A 21018-nucleotide genomic window follows, 5' to 3' on the forward strand; every position below is an offset into this window, starting at 1 on the left:
TCAATATGTCCTATTACATGTGGCCATAACTGATTTTTGTGATAATCCAAAAATTATAATTGGCAGTTTTAATACAGGCATCTAGTCAAAACAATTGAGTTTATAAATGATTACAGAAGGAAAAAAACATAAAATATCTAGTAAGATGGGCATTTTTTTAAAAGATTTTATTTATTTGAGGGAGAGAGAATGAGAGAGAGAGAGAGAGAGCACATGAAAGGGAGGAGGGTCAGAGGGAGAAGCAGACTCCCCGCTGAGCAGGGAGCCTGATGGGGGACTCGATCCCGGGACTCCAGGATCATGACCTGAGCTGAAGGCAGTCACTTAACCAACTGAGCCACCCAGGCGCCCCAAGATGGGCATTTTCTGATTGGCAAATGCTTTCATATTAGAAATCACCAGGTTTACTACAGGTCCATAGCCCCTTTCTCTGACACCCACGGGGCCAGATAAATTTTTAAAACCAGAATTCTTCAGCTCCTCTAAGCTCCTCACTTGTTTTTGGTCTGTAAATTTGGATCTCTTTTGTGTTGGAGGTTTTCCTCAAAAGTTTACTGATGCTGAAATGTCTGTTCATATTTGAATGTGAAGCACTAAAAAGCTGATCAGAAGCATATACAATAAAAGAAAAAATGAGGCAATTATTAACTCTACAAAAATGTAATCTCAGCACACTCATTGACTCATAAGTGGGCAGTATTTACATGGTCATAAAAGAAAAACAATAAATAAGGATTTATTTTTTTGATTTTATTTATTCATTTGAGACACAGAGATACAGAGAGAGAGAGAGAGCATGAGCAGAGGGAGAGGGAGAAGCAGGCTCCCCGCTGAGCCAGGAGCCTGATGTGGGACTCGATCCCAGAACCCTTGGATCATGACCTGAGCCAAAGGCAGACGCTTAACGACTGAGCCACCCAGGTGCCCCAGTAAATAAGGATTTAACCAACAATTTTAACATAGCCATATTGGGAAGATGGAGGAGGGTGGGGGGAGGAGACTGAAAAATCTCCCCTTACTCCTTTATGAATTAAGTGGCAGAAATATGTGTTTTATATAACAATATATTTTTTTAAATCTTTTTTTTTAAGATTTTATTTATTTATTTGACAGAGAGAGAATGAGAGAGAGCACGAGAGGGAAGAGGGTCAGAGGGAGAAGCAGACTCCCCGCTGAGGAGGGAGCCCAATGCGGGACTCGATCCCGGGACTCCAGGATCATGACCTGAGCGGAAGGCAGTCGCTTAACCAACTGAGCCACCCAGGCGCTATGTACATATGAAAAGAAACAACTAAAAAAGTTAGTTACTTCTGGGGAATGGAACTTGGTGCCAAAGGTGCACCAAATGATTGCTGTTTGGTTATAAGCCTTTGAAAGCTACTTTACTTTATGTTTTGTGGGTAATTATGATGTATCCAGGTTGGGATAAAGCTAAAAGAAATAAGATGGCAAAACATATACATTTAAAAACAAAATTCTCCTGAAAATTTTATTAACATTTAATAACAATAAATCAGTCAGCATTTTCCATAGTCTTCACAAAGTTTTTGTCTTAAAGATGAGATTTACTTCAAATGTCTTCATGTAAACCAATCAGTCATGAATAAACTTTTATAGTGAGCTTCTCAAACATATTGTTTTAATACCGGTCTTTTTTCTTGGGATGACAACAGCAATACTATGATAGTATTAAGATTTCTTTTTAATTCAAATGAACTGTTTTCAAGATTAATGGTTACTAGCAAATCTTGATTTTTATTACTCTGCTAAGGCAAGATAGAAACATGATACTTTAAAATTATTTTCAATTTCCTATGAACCTAGTTTATAGTAAAAAATTATTTGGTACTAAGTGTTCTTTATGCTCAAATTCTAAAAGTAATCTTTAATCCCAACTGAACTTGGTACCCCAAGATTTAAAAAAATTTTTAATGATATTTACATAATAAATACAATTTTAATCACTCAGTTCTTCCTCATCACTGAAGTACGTGCTTTTCTTTATCCTTGGGCGTCTTGAGTCATCTGATGTTGAGGGACCCCCTGAACTGGGTTTCCATTTTTTCTGTTCTTCTTCAATTTTGGCTTGCTGTAATGTGATTCAGAAAACAAAACAAAACAAAACAAAACAAAACCAGGAAGTCTGTTGAACATTATTTACAGTGTATTAATTCAAAACATGGCAAAAACACACCATAAATGCCAACACTCCCCACCCTCCAGCCCATGCAGACAATTCTACTTTATCAGGAGACCCCACCTGCCCCCCAAGTTATGTCTCAGTTTCACTTTGTTAATCAAAATTATTCTAGGCAACTTCTACTTATTAACAGGTACATGAAATGAAGCTTATTTGCAATCTTTGCTGGAAATGGGAATGTTATATAAAATACATTAGTTAACTAAAAGGAAAAATTAATTAATATATTTGAATTTATCAACTACAAACATATTAAAATAAAGTAACTTTTTTAGAAAATTAGGAGATTGTATGGCCTTCCTAAAAAATGTTTCATATATTTATATTAGGACTTTTAAATGGTCAAAAATAGTTTTTGGTTTTGTTTTGAAGTGAAATTTCAGTTAGAACATATCTTTTGGGTTTAATAAAATCTTCTCTGTTTGGCTAAACTCACCTTAATAAAATATTTCTGATCAATTCCATAATGAAATCATTTTAAAATATTAAAAATGTTGTAGGGCCCTTTAAATCTAGAAAGAACCAAGGGGAGTTTTTCTATTACACTGCTCTAAAGACCTTAGAGAAATAGCCTGTTTCCTAAAGAGTAAAGGGGAGAGAGGAAGATTGCCATGAGATGATCAATAAAGTAAGCAAGGGATACAAGGCAGCTATAACATTATTAAAAGAACTGTTAATACCTGGAAAGCTATGGCCTGACTAAGACTGTCAAGAGCGGGATCTTCCCCTTCATCTTCACTTTCTTCCACTTCTTCACTAAATTATTAAAAAAAAATCAGAATGTACTCAAGCAAGAGTATAAAGATAGAAACAATACAAGAATGTATTTAGTAAGAGTAGATATACACACATTTCTTCTTCTGGTTCAGGAATTTTCTTTTTTTTCTTTTTCTCTTTCTTCTTTGGAGGTTCCCGTTCTCCAAGCATATTTTTAGGACAGGCATAACTTAAGTGTCCACTTTCCTTTTGTTTCACATTAAGAAGGAAAGGAAAAAAGCTGTATTTGCTGTGTTATTAACAGAAACTTGCTTGGTACTCTACAACTGGTAGTTTTAGAACTTAAAAAAGAATACTGTCACACTGGGAATATACATGAAGAAATTAACAAAACCTATTAATATTTAAAAGAAAGAGATTATGATATTATAACCCCCAATAAGCTACTTTACCAATAAGAGAATATTTTAGTAGTTTTACTAAGAACAAAAGAAGTATTCTTCCTTCAAACATTTCAAATCTCAAGATTCAGGGTATAAAACAATTTGAAATTTAAATGCACCACCTACCTTAAATGTAAAAACTTAAAGTTATTATTTGATAAAATGGGATGAAACCTTCCTGTTAACTTCTAAGATGCTGCTTAACATCATATTAAAAACAAATTTCTAAAATAAATAATTAATCTTTTTTAAAAGGGGAGGGCGCTTGGGTGGCACAGTCAGTTAAGCATCCAACTCTTAGTTTTGGCTTAGGTCGTGATCTCAGTGTCGTGAGATCAAGCCCTGCATTGGGCTCCAGGCTCAGCATGAAGTCTGCTTAAGACACTCTTTCCCTCTGCCCTCCCCCTCCTTCCTGCCCACTGCTCTCTTTCTCTCAAATAATCTTTAAAAAAAAAAAGTAAAATTTAAAGTATTCCTCACTTTTCCTATTAATTTCATTTTCCTCCCTTCATATCTAGATTTTACCTGCACTGTCCAATTATGGGAGCCACTAACCATAATTCTCTTGTGACTACTGAGAACCTGTCTGAATTGATATGCGCTGTAAGGGTAAAATACATCCTGGAATCTGAAGACAATAAGAAAAAAAGAATGTAAAATACCTTAATTTTTGAAAATATTACATATTCAAATTATAATATTTTAGATATATATTGGGTTATGAAAATAAAATATATTATTAATTTTTGCTGTTGCTTTTTTTAATGTGGCTATTACACAAATCAGAATTACATTTATGGCTGGAGTAACGTTATAATGAGCCATAACATGGTTCAGTTGTAAAACATGAGACAATGAACTAAACTCTGAATAGTAGCTCACTAAATACACTGAAGGATAATATGTAAGAGTAAGGGTGTGGGGAGAGACTGAACCAGGATCAAAACAATAGAACAGAAAAATAATCGTGCTTTTCAAGTATATTTTAGAAAGCATCAAACAGATTGTGTACTTTATATATCTGGGGACATGGTTGAACCCAAGAGATGTTACTGTTAATGAACTGCGAAGTGAATGCAACTGCTTTTGGAATAATGTCAACATATATAAAAATGGTTTCATAATGAAGTAACTTGAGGGAAACCAGGCTAAATAAATGTAAACATATTTTGGGGAGGGGGAAATTTAAGAAATATAAAATGTACAAAGTATAACAAATTTATGGATCCATAAACTAAAAAGGCAGATTAACAGATTCATCCAGGATTTCTCAGATAATGTTATTTACTATGAATATGAGGATACATAGTAATCTATCTGACCATAACTACTCCTCCCTTCCATCCTTCTTTTTTTTTTTTTTTTAACAAAACTCAGGGCTCTGGAACACAGTTTCTAAAACATTAAGAGGTGTTAGAATCACAGGAAATGACAAAATGTACCATTCATCTATCTGTTTATCTATATGTTTTTTCAGCGAGGAAGGGGCAGAGTGTGGCAGTGAAGGAAATGACTCCAACCCATTTCTTTGTATCTTCCACTGATTTTATAGCCAGGAAAATACCTCTCAGTAATCCTCTCCCCAGCTCCCCATTACTACCTCTAGACCCTAATTTTTAGATATACTTTTTAGGCATTTTGGAAACTGACAACAATGAGTCCCAGACTGATACTCTCTTGGTACCATCATTATTATGGGCCTCGTGCAAAACTGTTTTGTGGCTATGTATTTTTCCTAATCACCAAAAGTTTAAATGGGTAATGATAAACTATAAGAACTAGGTAAGAAAGTTTGGAGATAGTTCAGTTACAAACACTAGCAGTATTAATAGAAAAAAAAAAGCTTTTAAAACACATTATCCCAAATAGGATAGGTTGATCATATGATAATGTTTATACTAAACTGTGATGCTTAAACATTGGCAAGCTATTATAGGCAAAAACAGTATCCCACTAACCCAAAAGTTTATGGGTCACTAAATCTTTCAAGACAATAAGTAATTAGTCTGGTGCTTTTTTTTTTTTTAATAGTTTATTTATTTATTTATTTGAGAGACAGCGAGCGAGAGAGTACAAGCAGGGGGAGCAGCAGAGGGAGAAAGAGCACAAGCAGGTGGGTGGCAGGCAGAGGGAGAAGCAGACTCCCCACTGAGCAAGGAGCCTGATGTGGGACCCCATCCCAGGGCCTTGAGATCATGACCTGAGCTGAAGGCAGACGCTCAACCAACTGAGCCACCCAGACGTCCCTACGAAGTGTTTTTTTTTTTTTTTTTTTACATAGCAAGAGCAGGGGTGCCTGGATGACTCAGTCTGTTGAGTGTCTGACTCTTGATTTTGGCTTAGGTCCTTCGCACCCCCCACAGCTTGTGTGCTCTCTTAAAAAACCCCCAAACCCAAATACCTTTCTAGTTTCTTTTTCTTTCTTTTTAAGATTTTATTTATTTATTTTAGAGAGAGAGACACAGCGAGAGAGGTAACACAAGCAGGGGGAGTGGGAGAGGGAGAAGCAGGCTCCCTGCTAAGCAGGGAGCCACATGCAGGGCTCAATCCCAGGGCCCAGGGATCACAACTTGAGCTGAAGGCAGACACTTAACTGACTGAGCCACCTAGACACCCCAGTCTGGTGCTTTTTAATTTAACAGTTATCAAAGATTTAGAAACTGGAGAAAATACCACTCTATATTACCTAACTCAGGTTATCTTTACATACATTTCAGTTGCATTTACTAAGATGAGTAGAGAGTCCCAAAGTAAAACAACTTTTATAACCTGCTTTTAGCCAGCCAGAAGTTTTAGAGAGCACAAATAAAGCCCTGATGTGAAAAACACCTTCAAATAAACTATGGAATATTACATTAAGTTTTAGGTATACTCACCCCACATTCATAACACTTAGATTTATCAAAGTAGTTTCGTCTTCGGATGAACTCGGCTGCTCTTCCATTGTCGATAGCAATGCTTGCTTTTATCACTCTACCAAATAACTAAGCCAGAGAAAAATGTAAATGCAGAAGGATGTATTTCACTGAAACCTAAAACTACAGTTATTTGATTCCATTTCCTTAAATTTTCAATTCCATTTTATTTTAGGTTACTTTATCAATCGCCTGGTCGGGTATGACAAATAACATCCTATAGAATAGATTTTTATTCCTTAGATTCTGCCAGTGTTTTGGGGATGAATATAATTTTGACCTCTTTTCTATAGGTTAAATACCCTCAAAATCTACTGGTATCCATGACTTGATCATCCACTGTATCCCCACATTTTTGGCCTGGATGAGCAAAGGCTTTTGGATTAAAAATCTTGTTGGGAATGAATGGCCTTACCTGTTTGTTGTTTATTGCCCTGGTACAGTTTTGTGCAGAGTCTTTATCCAAAAATAAAATAAATGCAACCCCTTTACTCTTCCTGGTATCTTTATCTTTCATTATAGTAACCCTTAAAGTATAAACAAATAGCCAGTTAAAAATAATGAGGCAGCAATAAATAAAACAGATTATTAATAAATACTTGGAAAACTCATGGGTTAGCAAAACATTTACAGAATAAGAGAAATCAATATGGTTGACAAATCAACTATTTCTTCAAAGTCATGGGATATCAAGAAGAATGAAGAGGAGAAAATGTGATACTAATTTAACAAAAGTGAGCACAGTTATGATAGGAGTACCTGAAAAGTCAAACATTTGAGGGATCAAGTAAAGAGATTACAGAGATTACAGAGACAACAAAATCTTGAAGAGTAAGCGTAATTCCTTTTCCACTAATGCCCTCACTCTGCAGAAATAAAACAAAACAAAAATGAGGTATTCTTTTCAACACAAAAAGTAAAATGATTTACTTATTTTTTCCTAGGCTTTAGAATCTAATTATATTCTTAATATTCTCTTTTTAAAGTTTTAAATTCCAGTTAGTTAACATACAGTGTAATATTAGTTTCAGGCGTACAATTTAGTGATTCAACCTTCCATACAACACCTAGTGCTCATCACAGCAAGTACACTCCTTAATCCCCTATCACCTTAAGAATCTCCAGTTCTGTGGTTCTTAGTCATACCATCCAAGGTACCTAAGTGATAGGGATGGTGCTAAGATCACAGAGCCTGTTCTTTCTCCTGATCCTTTATACATCCCTAGTCCTTGTGATCCTTGCTCATCATATGTCATTACATGTAGTTTAAAAATCAGTGTTCGGGGCGCCTGGGTGGCTCAGTCGTTAAGCGTCTGCCTTCGGCTCAGGTCATGATCCCAGGGTCCTGGGATCGAGTCCTGCATCGGGCTCCCTGCTCAGTGGGAAGCCTGCTTCTCCCTCTCCCACTCCCCCTGCTTGTGTTCCTGCTCTCGCTATGTCTCTGTCAAATAAATAAATATTTAAAAAAAAAAAATCAGTGTTCAACAGGGATCTTCAGAGAAATGGCTGATTCCAAGGATGGATAGGGTAGGTACAAGATCTTAAAAAATGTGCTTAAAGAGGAAGGGAGTACTTAAAAAAACAAAATCATGGGGAATGGCTCAGGAGTAGAAAAGCCAGCTTAAGGAGCTCTCATTGGCCAAATCTAGGACAATTTGAGTACCAAAGTAATTAAGTATAGTAATGAATTATAAACCACAGAAAAAAGTAGGAATTTATAAGTGTGTATTAATAATAAATAAATGGGGGGAAGTTGGTTTTTGTTTACAGCAGAATGTCAAGGAAGTACTAGAGTTGGAAAATCACCATTTGCAACAATAATAGTAAAAAGTGGATCGGGCAAGAAATGATTTGTTGAACAAATATCTAAAATGAAATTTTGGGGCATCTGGGTGGCTCAGTTGGTTAGGCATTCAGCTCCTGATCTGGCTCAGGGTCATGAGATCGGGCCAGCGTTGGGCTCCGTGCTGGAAGTGGAGCTTGCTTAAGATTCTCTCTCTTCCTCTCCCTCTGCCCCCTCCCTCTTCTCACTCTCTAAAAATAAATAAATCTTTAAAATAAAATAAAAAATGAAATTTTTATGTGGAACAAGATATTTACATGGTCTTAAGAGTGTTTCTCACCAACTGTATTAGTAGCAAAGGGAAAAAAAAGTATTTATACAGTGGAGAAATTGGTCAACGCCTTGACTGGGTCATCAAAATTACTATCACTAATGAGGGACACATGGACACTATATAAATCCAGATGTGAAACACTCAGAATACAACATCATCTATAAAGTTACCGGCCGAGAGTATATAAAACTCCAATGTAATCATGAGGCAATATTAGGAAAACACAAAATGAGGGGTAGAAAAAAGATGAGAGAGAGCTATATTCTTTATAAATCTTCCAGATTAAAGGAGGTTAAGAAAATAGGACAGTTAAAATCAACACCTAACTCTAGACTGTACTGGGGGGGAAAATTCTATGTGGGACATTATCAGGTCAACTGACAAAATTGGAACATGGATGATTGATTCAATAAAAGTATTTTATCAGTATAAATTTATGAATTTGGGAACCATACCGTGATTATGTAACATATAACCCTATTTTTAGGAAATACATACTTAGGTACTTAGGCGTAAGGGCAATGATGTAACTTACCCTCAAATAACTCACAAAAATAAATTGTGTGTGTACCTACATACATATATACATGTGCATATAGACAGACAGACAGACAGACACACACACACACAAACACACACACACACACACACGAGGGGAGAGAGAGGGCAAATGATAAAGTAAATGGGTAAAATGTTACAATAGGTGAATCTAGGTAGAGGATACTTTGATGTTCTTTCTACTATTTTTGCAACTTTTTTAAAATTTGCAATTATTTTCAAGTAGTATAAAAAAAGACAATGTTCAAGACAAAGCATAATAATTTTCTAAAACCTGAATTAACAGGAAAAGACAAGAGGTGCAAATAAATAAATAAATGGATATTTTATTTAACATTTTATCTCACATATTAAAATTTATTCTAAATGGATTGGGTTTAGGTACTTAAATAGTCATTGGAATGAAACTGGTAAAAAGATGCCACTATATTAAGAAAAGGGGTATCTTTTTCATTCAAAAAGGAAACATAAGTTGAAATAGTTTAGGGGAAAATGGACAAAATGGTTTAGTTTCTCAGACAAGTACATTTGTTTATTCATGGGGCTTAGAAGGAAAGAAGCACCTGACAACGCTTGTTTAGAGTCACCACAGTTATTGAGGATACGGAAGTTTTCGACCAATTTTGAAAGAAACAGAAACTAGTTACTTTAACTTTTTGGAATTTTCATGATATTTGTGAAGGTCAGTTAAAGTCATTAATCGTTTTTTTCTAAAGTACTATTTCAGAAGTGTTAGCTTTCGAAGTCATCCTCGGTTAATAACGTCTCTCGTCTGTCCCCTCTTCTTCATTCCCACAGCTTTTCTTGTCCACAATGGCACTGCTGTTTCAACAGTGTATTATTCTTACTAGTTCCCTTGATGTTAATGCTCTCATATGCCACTGAGAGCATTTCTACTTAAGGAATAAATAAAATCATGTCATTCTTCTGCTCAAAAATCTTTGGTTCTTCGATTTGCCTATGGTTTGGTCTTGAATCAATATCCTTTATGATTTGGCTCCCACTTCCCTCATCTTTCACTACTTCTCACTCACAAACTATGCGGGCTAGCAACAACAAACTACTCAATGTTCACGGAGCATGGCCTGTACTTCTCCAAATTGATACCTGTATTCACATGGCTTCTGCCTCCTTTCAACTCTCAATCTTTGCCCATCAAAACTCGACTCATTCTTCAGAGCTCAGAACATGTCAGTTCTCTAATCTCTTTAACTGGAAATAATTTCTCTTTCTGCTAGTCTCTACTGAAGTCTGTTTATGTAAGAACAATGCCTCTTCTGACCTATTTTAATATAAACTCCTTTAAGGTTGTATCTGTAATCTCTATTATGCCTAGCTCAGTATGTTAAAACAAAAAGACAGATACAAATGGGAAACTGGTTTCTCAAGAGTGCATCTATGTGTTTATTCATGTAGTCAGTCAGTCACTCCATCCAGACACTTAAGCACTGGTTAATTAAAGGCCCTAGGACAAGGTTTTTTACCTTCAGGAGAAAAGCTTAGAGTCTAGAGGTAAAGAGACCTATAAACCAATTACAATACACTACTTTGACAGAGATACCTTCTATGGTAACAGAAAAAAATAATTACACCAAATATTCTATTCCCAAGTTTCTGGCAGGAGATGTACTCATTTAAGGCCATAATATGAAACAGACACTATCCCGGGAAACCTGGGTGTCATCCATAACACCCCTTTCTCACTCACCCAAACCTTACATACCAAGTACATCATTAAATATTACCCATTTTATAGCCTAATGATCATCTGACCATCTCTCAAATCTGTCCAGTCTCTACCTCTCCACCTATACCGCCTTAGTGCACATTACTCCCCTCGGCTATGGTTACAGCTTTTTGACGGGTCTGCTAGCATCTACTCTTGTTTCCTGCCAATCTAATCTCTACATTGAAGCCAGAATAAGCTTCTAAAAATTCAAATTATGTTCTTCCTTCATTTAAAATTCTGTACCAGTGAATTCCTGGTATTCTTAGGATGAAAACCAAATATCTTGTAACACGGCCAAGAAGCAAGATTAGGAACCTGCTGCCAGCTCTAGACCCTTTTTGTGCTTTCTCCCTCTTGCGCACTCATCTCTAGTTATACTGGCCTTTTTTTATTTTATTTTATTTTATTTTATTTTATTTTATTTTATTTTATTTATTTGACAGAGAGAACGCAAGTAGGCAGAGAGGCAGGCAGAGGGAGAGGGAGAAGCAGGCTCCCCGCTGAGCAGGGAGCCCAATGTGGGGCTCGATCCCAGGACTCCAGGATCATGACCTGAGCTGAAGGCAGATGCTTAACTAACTGTGCCACCCGGGTGCCCCTGGCCTTCTGTTTCTTGGTCTCACTTTATTTTCTCTTGCTTGCTCCACGGCTTCTGCACAAGGTAGTCCCTCTACCTAAAACGTTCTTCCCATTCTTTCTGCCTACTTAACTCTTACTCAGCCTTAAGGTTTCAATTCAAAGTATACTGACTTAGGTAAACCTACCCCATCCAGACTAGATCATGTCTTCTCTATGTATAGGTGCTTATAACTCCGTCTGACTTCATAGCATTCTCATGATTTATAATTTTATGTTTGTATAGCAATTCATTCAGAGATTCTGACAGATGGGAAAAACCAAGAAAAGGTAAGGGTATGGTTGAGGGAGCAGGCTCTGAAATCAAACTGTTAAATTTCAAATCTTGTCTCCACCACTAACTAGCAATATGTTTAAGTTTATTGTGTGCTTCAGTTTTGTTATTTATATTAGGATAATAACAGTATTTTACCTTAAAAGGTAGTTGTGAGAATTTAATGAATACATGTCAGAAGATTAGAAAAATGCCTAGCATATTTATGTGCTCATTGTCACATATCATCATTATTAGTGATTTGACTGGTATTAATGACTATTCAAAATTCTGAAGATCCATGGGGCACCTGGGTGGCTCAGTTGGTTAAGTGTCTGCCTTCAGCTCAGGTCTGCCTTTAGCTCAGGTCATGATATATGGGTCCTGGGATCAAGCCCCACATGGTGCTCCCTGCTCAGCAGGGAGTCTGCTTCTCCTTCTTCCTCTGCCTATTCCCCCCTCCTGCTCCTGCTGTCTCTCTCTCTCTAATAAATAAAAATCTAAAAAAAAATTCTGAAGACAAAAATTTACCTAGAAGCATTTTTGATGATTTTCTTACCATTTATCCAAAGCTAGAAAAAACTGGCCAAAATACATTCTAAATTTTCGGGATTTTAAATACAATTTCACACTTACATCAGAATATATATTGGTGATAAGATGGGTTAGAATGATAATACCCTGCTTTTACTTTTTTCCCCCATAATGTAGGTACATGTTTGATTTAAAATAGTGAATTAAATATAAGAAGTTCCTTTTATCCTTTAGTAACTCTCAGCCCCAAATGATATTATCATCCCTACCATTTCTGTATGTTTCCAGTCTTTCCAATGATCTCTAAACTTTCTATGAAAGCGGAGAATATGTTTTCTATTTATTTATCAGTCGCATAAGCACTTTGCATGTCATATGTATCGAAGTATTTGTTTTTTTACATTCTACTTATTTGACAAGTGAAATCCACTTCTGGTATACTTGATAACACACCTTCCAATAACCAAAATATGTAGTTAATCAGAGCCTTTATGTCTTATATAACAGAATCGAGTTTTAGTTCTTAGTAGTATGATTAAGAAATTGTTGTTTAAATAAATTATGATATATAAAGGAATATCATGAGATCATTAGCTACAAGGGTATATCTTTCAACTACATGGTAAGATGTTTATAGTATAATGTCAAGTTTTAAAAAAAAGACAACAAAATTGCATGTATAGAATTAAGTCTTTAAAAAAAATTGTCTCTACAATGTTTATATACTCAGAAAAATGAACAAAATATACATAAAAACAGTATTTTTCTATTATATCAAATATCCGTTTTATTGAAAAATAATAAATCTTAAAAAATGGAAAAGTAAATTCAGATAAACTTTTTAAATGAGGTTTCAAAATTTGATGTGAATACTTACTTTACAACTTTGCCATACTTGGAAAATATCTGAAACAAAAGACCACATAATAATTTACAATTTAATTTTAAATCGTAAGAAACATTAGATTTTCAGGTTGTATTAACTGACCATGTTCTTTGTTAAAGCTTGTGAAAAATTTCAGCCTTTATTCTATAAAGTAGGCCCTAGGAGATATATGTTTTTTAGTGACTAGAATAATATTCATATTTTTGTTATTGGAGTCACAGATATCTGCCCCAATTTCTAAATTTCTAACAAAAGAGTGCAGAGAAAAAAACCCCACTCTTTATGTGTGGTAGATTGAAGGCATACACATTGCATAGCTGCTGTGTTTTTTGGTATATCCATGGCAATTATCAACCCCACCATAGCCCCAGAGAAACCATGTGCTTCAAATATCAATGTTGTGGAATATCATTCCTAGCCAACCCCATTAAGCAATCACTGTTTCAGAAGACAGATCCTTACACTGCTTATAAAACAAAAAAAGCTTCTGTAATAAAAATCCATTCCCATCAGTCTCCCTCCTGCCCACTCTTAATATGTTGGGGGTTCTTTACAGTTGGCCCTATCTTCCCATTTACTACCACATCTTCAAGCTAGGCAATCTCCTCTATTTGTTTCAGCCACTACATATATACTAATAGTTCCTATTTATTATGTCTTAGGTCTTTCAGAAATATTAATATACACAATAATAGAGTTTTATGATTAAGTTGTGTAATGCTGGAATGTAGTATAACTGGATTGCAGTGTTAGAAACACTGAATCTTGAAGACCAAAACAGTCTTCTGTGTAACACTCTCTAATGGCTTCTCATTTCACTGAAGAGTCCTTACCATTATTTATGTAGGCCCTACCGGCATCCCTGCATAGGCTTACCTTCCTCTAACTGCCCTTCCTCCCTCTCCATTTGATTTACTCTGTGCCTGACATGCTTTTTTTTCTTTAAAGATTTTTATTTATTTATTTGAGAGAGAAAGAGAGATAGAGAGCACGAGAGGGAAGAGGGTCAGAGGGAGAAGCAGACTCCCTGCTGAGCAGGGAGCCCGATGTGGGACTCGATCCCAGGATTCCAGGATCATGACCTGAGCCGAAGGCAGTTGCTTAACCACTGAGCCACCCAGGCGCCCCGTGTGCCTGACATGCTCTCCCCCCAGACATCTACACAGCTGTCTCTTACTTCCTTTAGGTCTTTATTCAAAAGTTACTTTCTCAATAAGGGCTTTAGACCGCTCATGTAAAACGTTACCTCCATTCCCAACCTTTTTTTTTTTTTTTAAGATTTTATTTATTTATTTGACAGAGAGACACAGCGAGAGAGGGAACACAAGCAGGGGAAGTGGGAGAGGGAGAAGCAGGCTTCCCGCCAAGCAGGGAGCCCGATGCGAGGCTTGATCCCAGGACCCCGGGATCATGACCTGAGCCGAAGACAGAGGCTTAACGACTGAGCCACCCAGGCGCCCCATCCCAACCTGACATTTAATAACCTCCTTTATTTTTTCTCCTTAGCACCTGACATCTTAGCATTAATTTAGTATCCAAAAAAAATATCATTTGACTTTTTTATATTTCACTTTGCTTTATCTTACTATGTTATGAGTGCCAAGATAGATTTTCATCTTTGTGTTCATTGATGTATTCTTAGTACCTGTAAGAGTGCTCAGCGTATGGTAAGTGTTCAATAAATACAGACATATCTCTATTTTGATACAAGGAAAGAAGCTAAAGTGCATTTTCTCCTTTGTTCTTTGAGACTCAGGCTATCTAAGTAATTAATCAAATACAAATAATTAATCAAATACTATGTAACTAATCAAATACAAATCACCTACGCAGCATCTCTGTACTTAACATCTACCCAAAGAAGCAGAGAGAAGAGGGCACACTTGGAAGAAAGGATTCATGTCATTCCTTCCAGTTCCTCTTAACCACTCATCTGCAGGACAGGGACAGCAGGAAATTTTGTTCTCTGTAAGGTGAAGAGGTGAAAGAAGATGTTGGATTCCACCCCAACCCCATCCTGAACTGAAAAACAACATTAAACTGTTAGGTTTCTGCCATATGTATAAACTAAAATATCCTTTTAGAATTTGAGGGTTAGTAAAGGGATCTGTTTGCTTTCATTAGCCCTTTCCTCCAAAACCTCTACCCCACCAGTTTCAAAAAACCAAGTAAGCAAGCACGAAAAACCAGCCTATCACAAGTTGCTACCACTTCATTATGCTAGCTGTGTCTTCTGTGTTTATAAAGAACTTGTTATTTTCTATGAAAGCACTGTAAACTCTCTTTGGGAAATTACAAGATTGTCAATTGTTTTACTTATGTTTGCAATAGAGGTCTTTGCTATTGATGGTTCAAGTGCATTGTAATGTAGTTATTAAGAATTTTGCCGAAAACTGTTTGCTTAAGCTACATCTGTACCTCAGATAGAGAGTTCAGTAGACAATTGTACTAAAAGTTACTTACCCGGTATAAGTCATTGTTGGTCAGGGAAAAGGGCAAGTTGGATACATACACTGTGCTTTTACTTGGGGCCAATCCACCACTCATCTCTATAAAGGAAAACAAACCCAGACGCAATCTAAACCAGGTATTCTTCATTCTAAGCAGAACCAATGTATACAATCGTTGATTTAATTATGCCACATTTAATACACCTTCCTCACTTTTTAGGATTAAAAACAATTACTGCAGTTGGATGAATTAAGGAATTTCTTTTCCCCAGATATTACTGAAAAAGAGCTTTCTGGTCTTTCTTTCAAGTAGAGTCTTTAACTGTTATAGTGCTGGATTATGGTATGAAGGCAGAATGAGTTTAAACAGATAAATAAAAAATTGAGGCTTCACTTAACCGTCCCTCAAGCTAACGGCAAAAAAGTGCTTTTGCAAAGGCTTAATACCTTGCCTACCACATCATAAAGAGCCCGCTAGCTCAGAAAGAACTGTAGCCGCTCATTTTCACGAATGCTTTGGTTTGGGGTACTTTTTCAGTTGTCTTAATATTTTTCTTTGCAGTAGTGTTAAGAGAAAATTTTAGCCTCACCTTTTGATGATATAAAGTTCTTTCAAATCACTAATTTTGCATATTACTCGTAAATAATGAAAGGGTATATTTTACTATACGAATAAGTTTCCGTGCCTTGAAAGATACTGATTTGCGTATGTATTTTTAGCTTACACATGTAATTTGTAGTTAATTTTTATAGCGTATTTTACAAAGCAGACTATCCGTGAAAATTATATCGTACTCAACAAGGTTCAAATTTCCATTTAAAAAGCTTGTGTGGTGTGTATTTGAGAAGGGGGGGTAGGGACCATCACAAATGGCAAAATATTGACCGCAGGACATGCCAATTCGCGGAGTAATAGGAAAACTGCTTGATGCTTGAGATGTTTCTTGGGAATTTACTAGACAAGTTCAGGAACTCCACATCTAAAAGTTTCCCATTTGAAACTATGCGTTACCATTCTGGGGAGAACTGCGAGGGCGGGCAACGGTAAATAGCCCGGAATAAAAAGGGTGACCGGGGAGAGGGGCAAATCGTTTTCGCGGCCGGGTCTGGGGAGGGGCTTGCTGGGAGAAAGGCCGCAGCTGAGGAAGCGTTTACCTTTAGGTGGGGCGGACCTGGGAGACTAGAGCACTAGCCCTCGACTCAGCTGGGCCTCAACCCGGACTCTTCCTCGTCACCCGCTGGGGCCTTGGCATCACGGGTCCTAGGAGTGGTCAGGCGCCGGAGACTAGAAGGCAGCGACAGCAACGCCTCTTCCTGGCTGTAGCTAGACCCAGGCTCCGGAGGCGGGCCCAGAGGCGGGCGCTTTTGCTGACGTCTTTAAGCGCGCCGGAACTGCCTGCTTAGGAGAGGAGCGACGAGCCGACGACTACATTTACGGGGTCTCCCGGTGGCCCAGAGTCGGTGAGCGCATTTTACCTTTCCACGAGGTGGACAGGGCCGGGCTCGGGGGCTGCTACGCCCGAGTCGAGTGTGTGGGCGGGAGAGCGGGTGTTTTCCGTGGCGGGACTTGGAGTCTCCCGTTGCATTTGATTCGTGCAGTAATTCTGCCCTTGCGGTGGAGGGTGTAGACACGCAGTGGAGTTTGGAATAAAGGAAACTGTTGAGTCTGAGACACAGGTTTGCTTCTCTTTAGCGCCTTATTATGCAGAAAGAAGACTGAACTAGGTAACTTCAATGACCCAAGATAAGTTAGGAAGTCGGTAAATTTAAAGAATGCGTTCGATGTACCAGTTCAGTATTAGTTACTTAGAGAGCTATAAAAAAAGTGTAAAACAGGCCTTTTTCTGGCGGATATCTGAGTCTAGTTGAGACAAGGTCAACTCGGATTCACAGAATGACTCATCTTGAGTTGGTATGGACAAATGTTGGACTACTTGGCGCCTTTTTCCGTCCTGTAAATCTATAATGGGCACACACTGCTTTTTCTCTTAAGAGGAGGTGAACGGGCCCATCATTCCTACAGAAAAATCAGAAACGAATACAGGGTAGTTTATACTTCTACCCACCAGCACACACAGACCAGGCCTCTAACCATTCCTTGGGAGCGTGCGTGCCAGCAGCCTGGAATCCAGAGCCTCTCCTGGAGTCTGCACAATCAATCCAGATTGAAGCCGGTGTCTTCTAGAGAGAAGGAAGTGCATCCAGGGCGCAGCTGAATTTTGAGAGGCCCGAATGCCTCCACATCCACCAGGGGACCGCTGCGACTAATTCTCTTGGCAAACTTGTGGCCAGCCAAAGCTACCATGCTTCACATCCCCGTTATTTTTGGTTACCGCCCAAGATGTAAGCCCCTTTGGTCTTATATGCTACACTCTCATCCCCATGCTGCTTTGTACTTCCTCTCCCTTGATTTAGGCTATCACTGTTTTTCCCTCCTTTTCTTACACATTTCACCCCTCAACACAACAGCTAAGCTCGCTGAAACCTCTATTCCCTGCTAACAAACTCTTACATGTTCTTCCGCTTGATGGAAAGACTCTTTCATCTCCTGACCATAACCAGCACTTGGCTTTTTGCCTCCTGCCCTTTCAATTGAGTCCTTTCTCTGACACCTGCATTTGAGGTTAAGTTGATGGCTCTGCCTGTATTGAACTGATTTCACTTCCTCAGAATATTTTTCCTCCCCCCCCATCTCCAGGGTCTTTGTAGTTTTCTTTTCTCTCTGTGGCATTTGATTTCTCTGACCTTTCTTCTGCCTCTTGTGGATAATCCCTACACCTGCTAAGGGTTTCACTTTACCTGTGACTTTCTCTGAGGGATATTTTGTAACTTCCCCAGAGAGAGTTAGATACCCTTGCCATACGCTAAGTGCCCTCTGCTTTCTTCATCATAGCATTTACCACATGTGTGCCTATTAATTGCTTGTCTCTTTGCCTTCTCTACTGAGCTAGACTGTGGGGGAGGGACTATTATTTTCTTGTTTATTTTTGTAATTCCAGTGCCCATAGGCAGTCAGGTATTTCTTTGATTAAAACTGCTGCAAATTCAGTCTCAGAAGTTGGGCAGTTGACATGTCATCTGACTTTAAGATGTTAAGAACCTTTGGAAAGGGATCAGCTGCTACTTAGCTTCAGCTGATTGTTGCTTTATGAGAATATGATTCCAGTGTTGCCGGAGTGTGTAGGTTTTTCAATAATTGGAAATACGGTTTTGGAAAGTGATATCTCCCAGTTTTTAAATGTTGTTGATGGAATAACGTTTTATTACAAACAAAACCAGAGAAACCCTGGGCCAAACACATGTCACATGCAGCCTATCAGTTACCAGTTTGGAATCCATTTTAGTGTGGTAGGGCTTAGAATTGGGCTTTGTGGAGAATGCTAGATTTTGAGCTTGGTCTTCACGGATGGTTCGAAGTTGAATGAGAGAATGGAAAGAGGCACTGTAGTTTGAGAAATATATCAAACAACTCCAGGTGGTGTGTGTGTTACTTTGTGGCACAGTGAGGAGGCTGGCATGCATGATCTTTTTGGAGAGAACAGGAGTTTAGGTGAGATGAGAGAGGGCAGAGGAGTTTGGATTTGTTACAGTTAATTGATGTGAAACAATTTAGATTCTTGATAAGGGAAACTTCAGATATGGATGATGTATTTGCAAAGTTAACTGAGTATCCTTTTTTAAAGGTAGGATGGAGAGGAGAGCTGAGCCTGGAAGGAGGTTGAGCAGTTAAGATTGTAAGCTTTATCCAGATGTGAAGGAAGATTTAGATTTGTAAACATATATAAGCAAACATCTGGTATTTTTATAATTTCAATTACTTGATCACTTACATTGAACAATCAAGAATCTCCTAAGTATTTAATAAAGTATAGTGGGGCTTATATAAGAGGTATCCTTAAAGCACGAAAAATCAAGTAATTTGTGAAACTAGCAGAGAATGCAGTACTTTAAGTTATTAGTCAGTAGTCTCCTTTCCTTAAGCCTTATTCTCCTTTAATCTGTCTTGTATACTGCCAGGTTAATTTTCTGGAATGACATTTTCCCCAACACCTTATTTCTAGACTTAAAAGCCTGCAGTGAGCTTCTCCTCTAGTTGCTTACTTTGTATTAGGGTTTAATGCACTTGAATGTGTTCTGTCTTTGCCTGTTACCTTTGTGAAACAATGTGATATGATGAAAAGGGCGTGGGATTTAAAGTCATGCAGACCTGAATGATTCTAGGCTTTGGCTCTGGGATTGAGTTTTTCAGAGCCTCTGTGCCTTATCTGAAATAGGAGAGGTGATATCTACTGAAGGGGAAGAAAGGAAAACTTGTCGAATTCCTGTGCAGGCTTACTTTCCATTCCTTTGCAATGCAAATCTTCCGTTCTGATCAGTTCCAACTTTCTCAGACACATCTTCCATAATTCTTTTACCTTTTTTTTTTTTTTGGATTCCACTATCATTCATCCACATTTAAGCAATCTCTCAAGACTCTATTTAAATTTTCTTGGCTTTCTTAACTACCATTTCCTGAGGGAGATAAATATCTCCCTCAGCACGGAACAGTGATTAATCTTAGTAGATATTTTGCTCTATTTTGACCATGTTAATTGACATCGGTGTTAGTTTTTTTTCATAGGCCTTCACTAATTATATTCTAAAATTCATTTTTAATTTAGTTGTCTGGAATTTTAAACATTTTCCAATAAATATTAGTAATATCTAGTTTCTGGGTTGAAGTCAGTCCTTAAAAGCTTCTTCAATTTAGGATGTCTGGAATATGTTTACCTTGCTTTAAGGTCAGTGGATCTCATACTGAGATGAGCTTAAGTTTTTTTTTTTTTTAAGATTTTATTTATTTGAGAGAGAGCATGAACAGGGCAAGGGACAGAGGAAAAGTGTGCTAAGCTATTGGGGAAGTGGTCGGGGTGAAGCTGGAAAGGCAAAAGCAAGGTCATAAATAAGCCTTTTTTTAAGGTTAGGGTTGAATCTTCATTCTTCAGTATATGGGGAATTACTGAGAGATTTTTAAATCAGGTGTCTTATCAGAATGAACTTTCTGGCTACAATTTATAGGGTGAGGGAGAATCAGGGAGACAAGTGTTTTACTGCTGGGGAGTCCAATAGCTAGACGAGGAGCATCCAATATTTATGTAATGAGGCAATAGAAATACCTGGATTTAATGAATAGTTAGATATGAAAAGTTTCAAGTCTTGGATGATTCAGGTTTCTGAATTGGGCTGTTGGGTACATGGTGTTGTCATTGCCTAAAATGGGGAAGACAGAAGATGAAGCAGGTTTCTGAGAAGTGTGAAGAACTTTTGGCATGTTGGGTTGCAGATGTTTGTGATACATTCTCTTGAACAGAGTCAGGATGGAAGTGGAGATGTGGGAATCATTTATCTAGAGGAGGCATATTACCAGCATTATTAAATTAACTCCCGAACACTGAGCAAATACGTTGTGCAAGTTGTTCTAGGTGCTTATTATTAATGAAGAACATAGAGATCACTGTTTTCATATAGTTCGTATTCTTAGCAAGGGACCAATAATATGCATCAAATATAAGTTATATAGTGTCTTAGATGACTAGTGCT

The 21018-nt window shown here is 37.6% G+C and overlaps 2 protein-coding genes across 8 annotated transcripts in view; one reads left to right on the forward strand and one right to left on the reverse strand.

Moving 5' to 3' along the window:
• Window positions 1-776: 776 nt before the first annotated feature.
• ZCRB1 (zinc finger CCHC-type and RNA binding motif containing 1) lies at window positions 777-16784 on the reverse strand. 2 transcript variants are annotated; one of them, XM_028123158.2, is made up of 8 exons: window positions 16594-16784; window positions 15452-15537; window positions 12980-13008; window positions 6691-6802; window positions 6237-6344; window positions 3051-3163; window positions 2881-2956; window positions 777-2089 (listed from the first exon to the last, which is right to left on the reverse strand). In XM_028123158.2, the coding sequence occupies exons 2-8, from the start codon at window positions 15533-15535 to the stop codon at window positions 1958-1960; spliced, it is 654 nt and encodes a 217-aa protein (XP_027978959.1). In that variant the 5' UTR covers window positions 15536-15537; window positions 16594-16784; the 3' UTR covers window positions 777-1957. The 2 variants fall into 2 exon arrangements, with proteins under 2 accessions (XP_027978959.1, XP_027978960.1); XM_028123159.2 differs by lacking the exon at window positions 12980-13008 and having other exon boundaries at window positions 16594-16783.
• A 40-nt stretch (window positions 16785-16824) lies between these two features.
• The window catches only part of PPHLN1 (periphilin 1), a 142017-nt gene continuing 137823 nt past the window's right edge, over window positions 16825-21018 (forward strand). The window contains exon 1 of one of the 6 annotated variants that reach the window (XM_028123152.1): window positions 16825-16899. Coding sequence is in view for 4 of the 6 variants with exons in the window: in XM_088026009.1 (XP_087882135.1) it covers window positions 17742-17781 (40 nt within the window). In the remaining 2 variants the exon portion in view is untranslated. Of the gene's footprint in view, window positions 16900-16967; window positions 17782-21018 lie in introns of those variants that run through there. The other 5 variants (XM_028123153.2, XM_088026009.1, XM_088026011.1 and 2 more) reach the window with 5 other exon arrangements.

This window comes from Eumetopias jubatus, unplaced genomic scaffold (assembly GCF_037043125.1).
Source record: "Eumetopias jubatus isolate StellerSeaLion01/CBP00866 unplaced genomic scaffold, mEumJub1_p1.0 scaffold_8, whole genome shotgun sequence".
NCBI classification, from domain to species: Eukaryota; Metazoa; Chordata; class Mammalia; order Carnivora; family Otariidae; genus Eumetopias; species Eumetopias jubatus.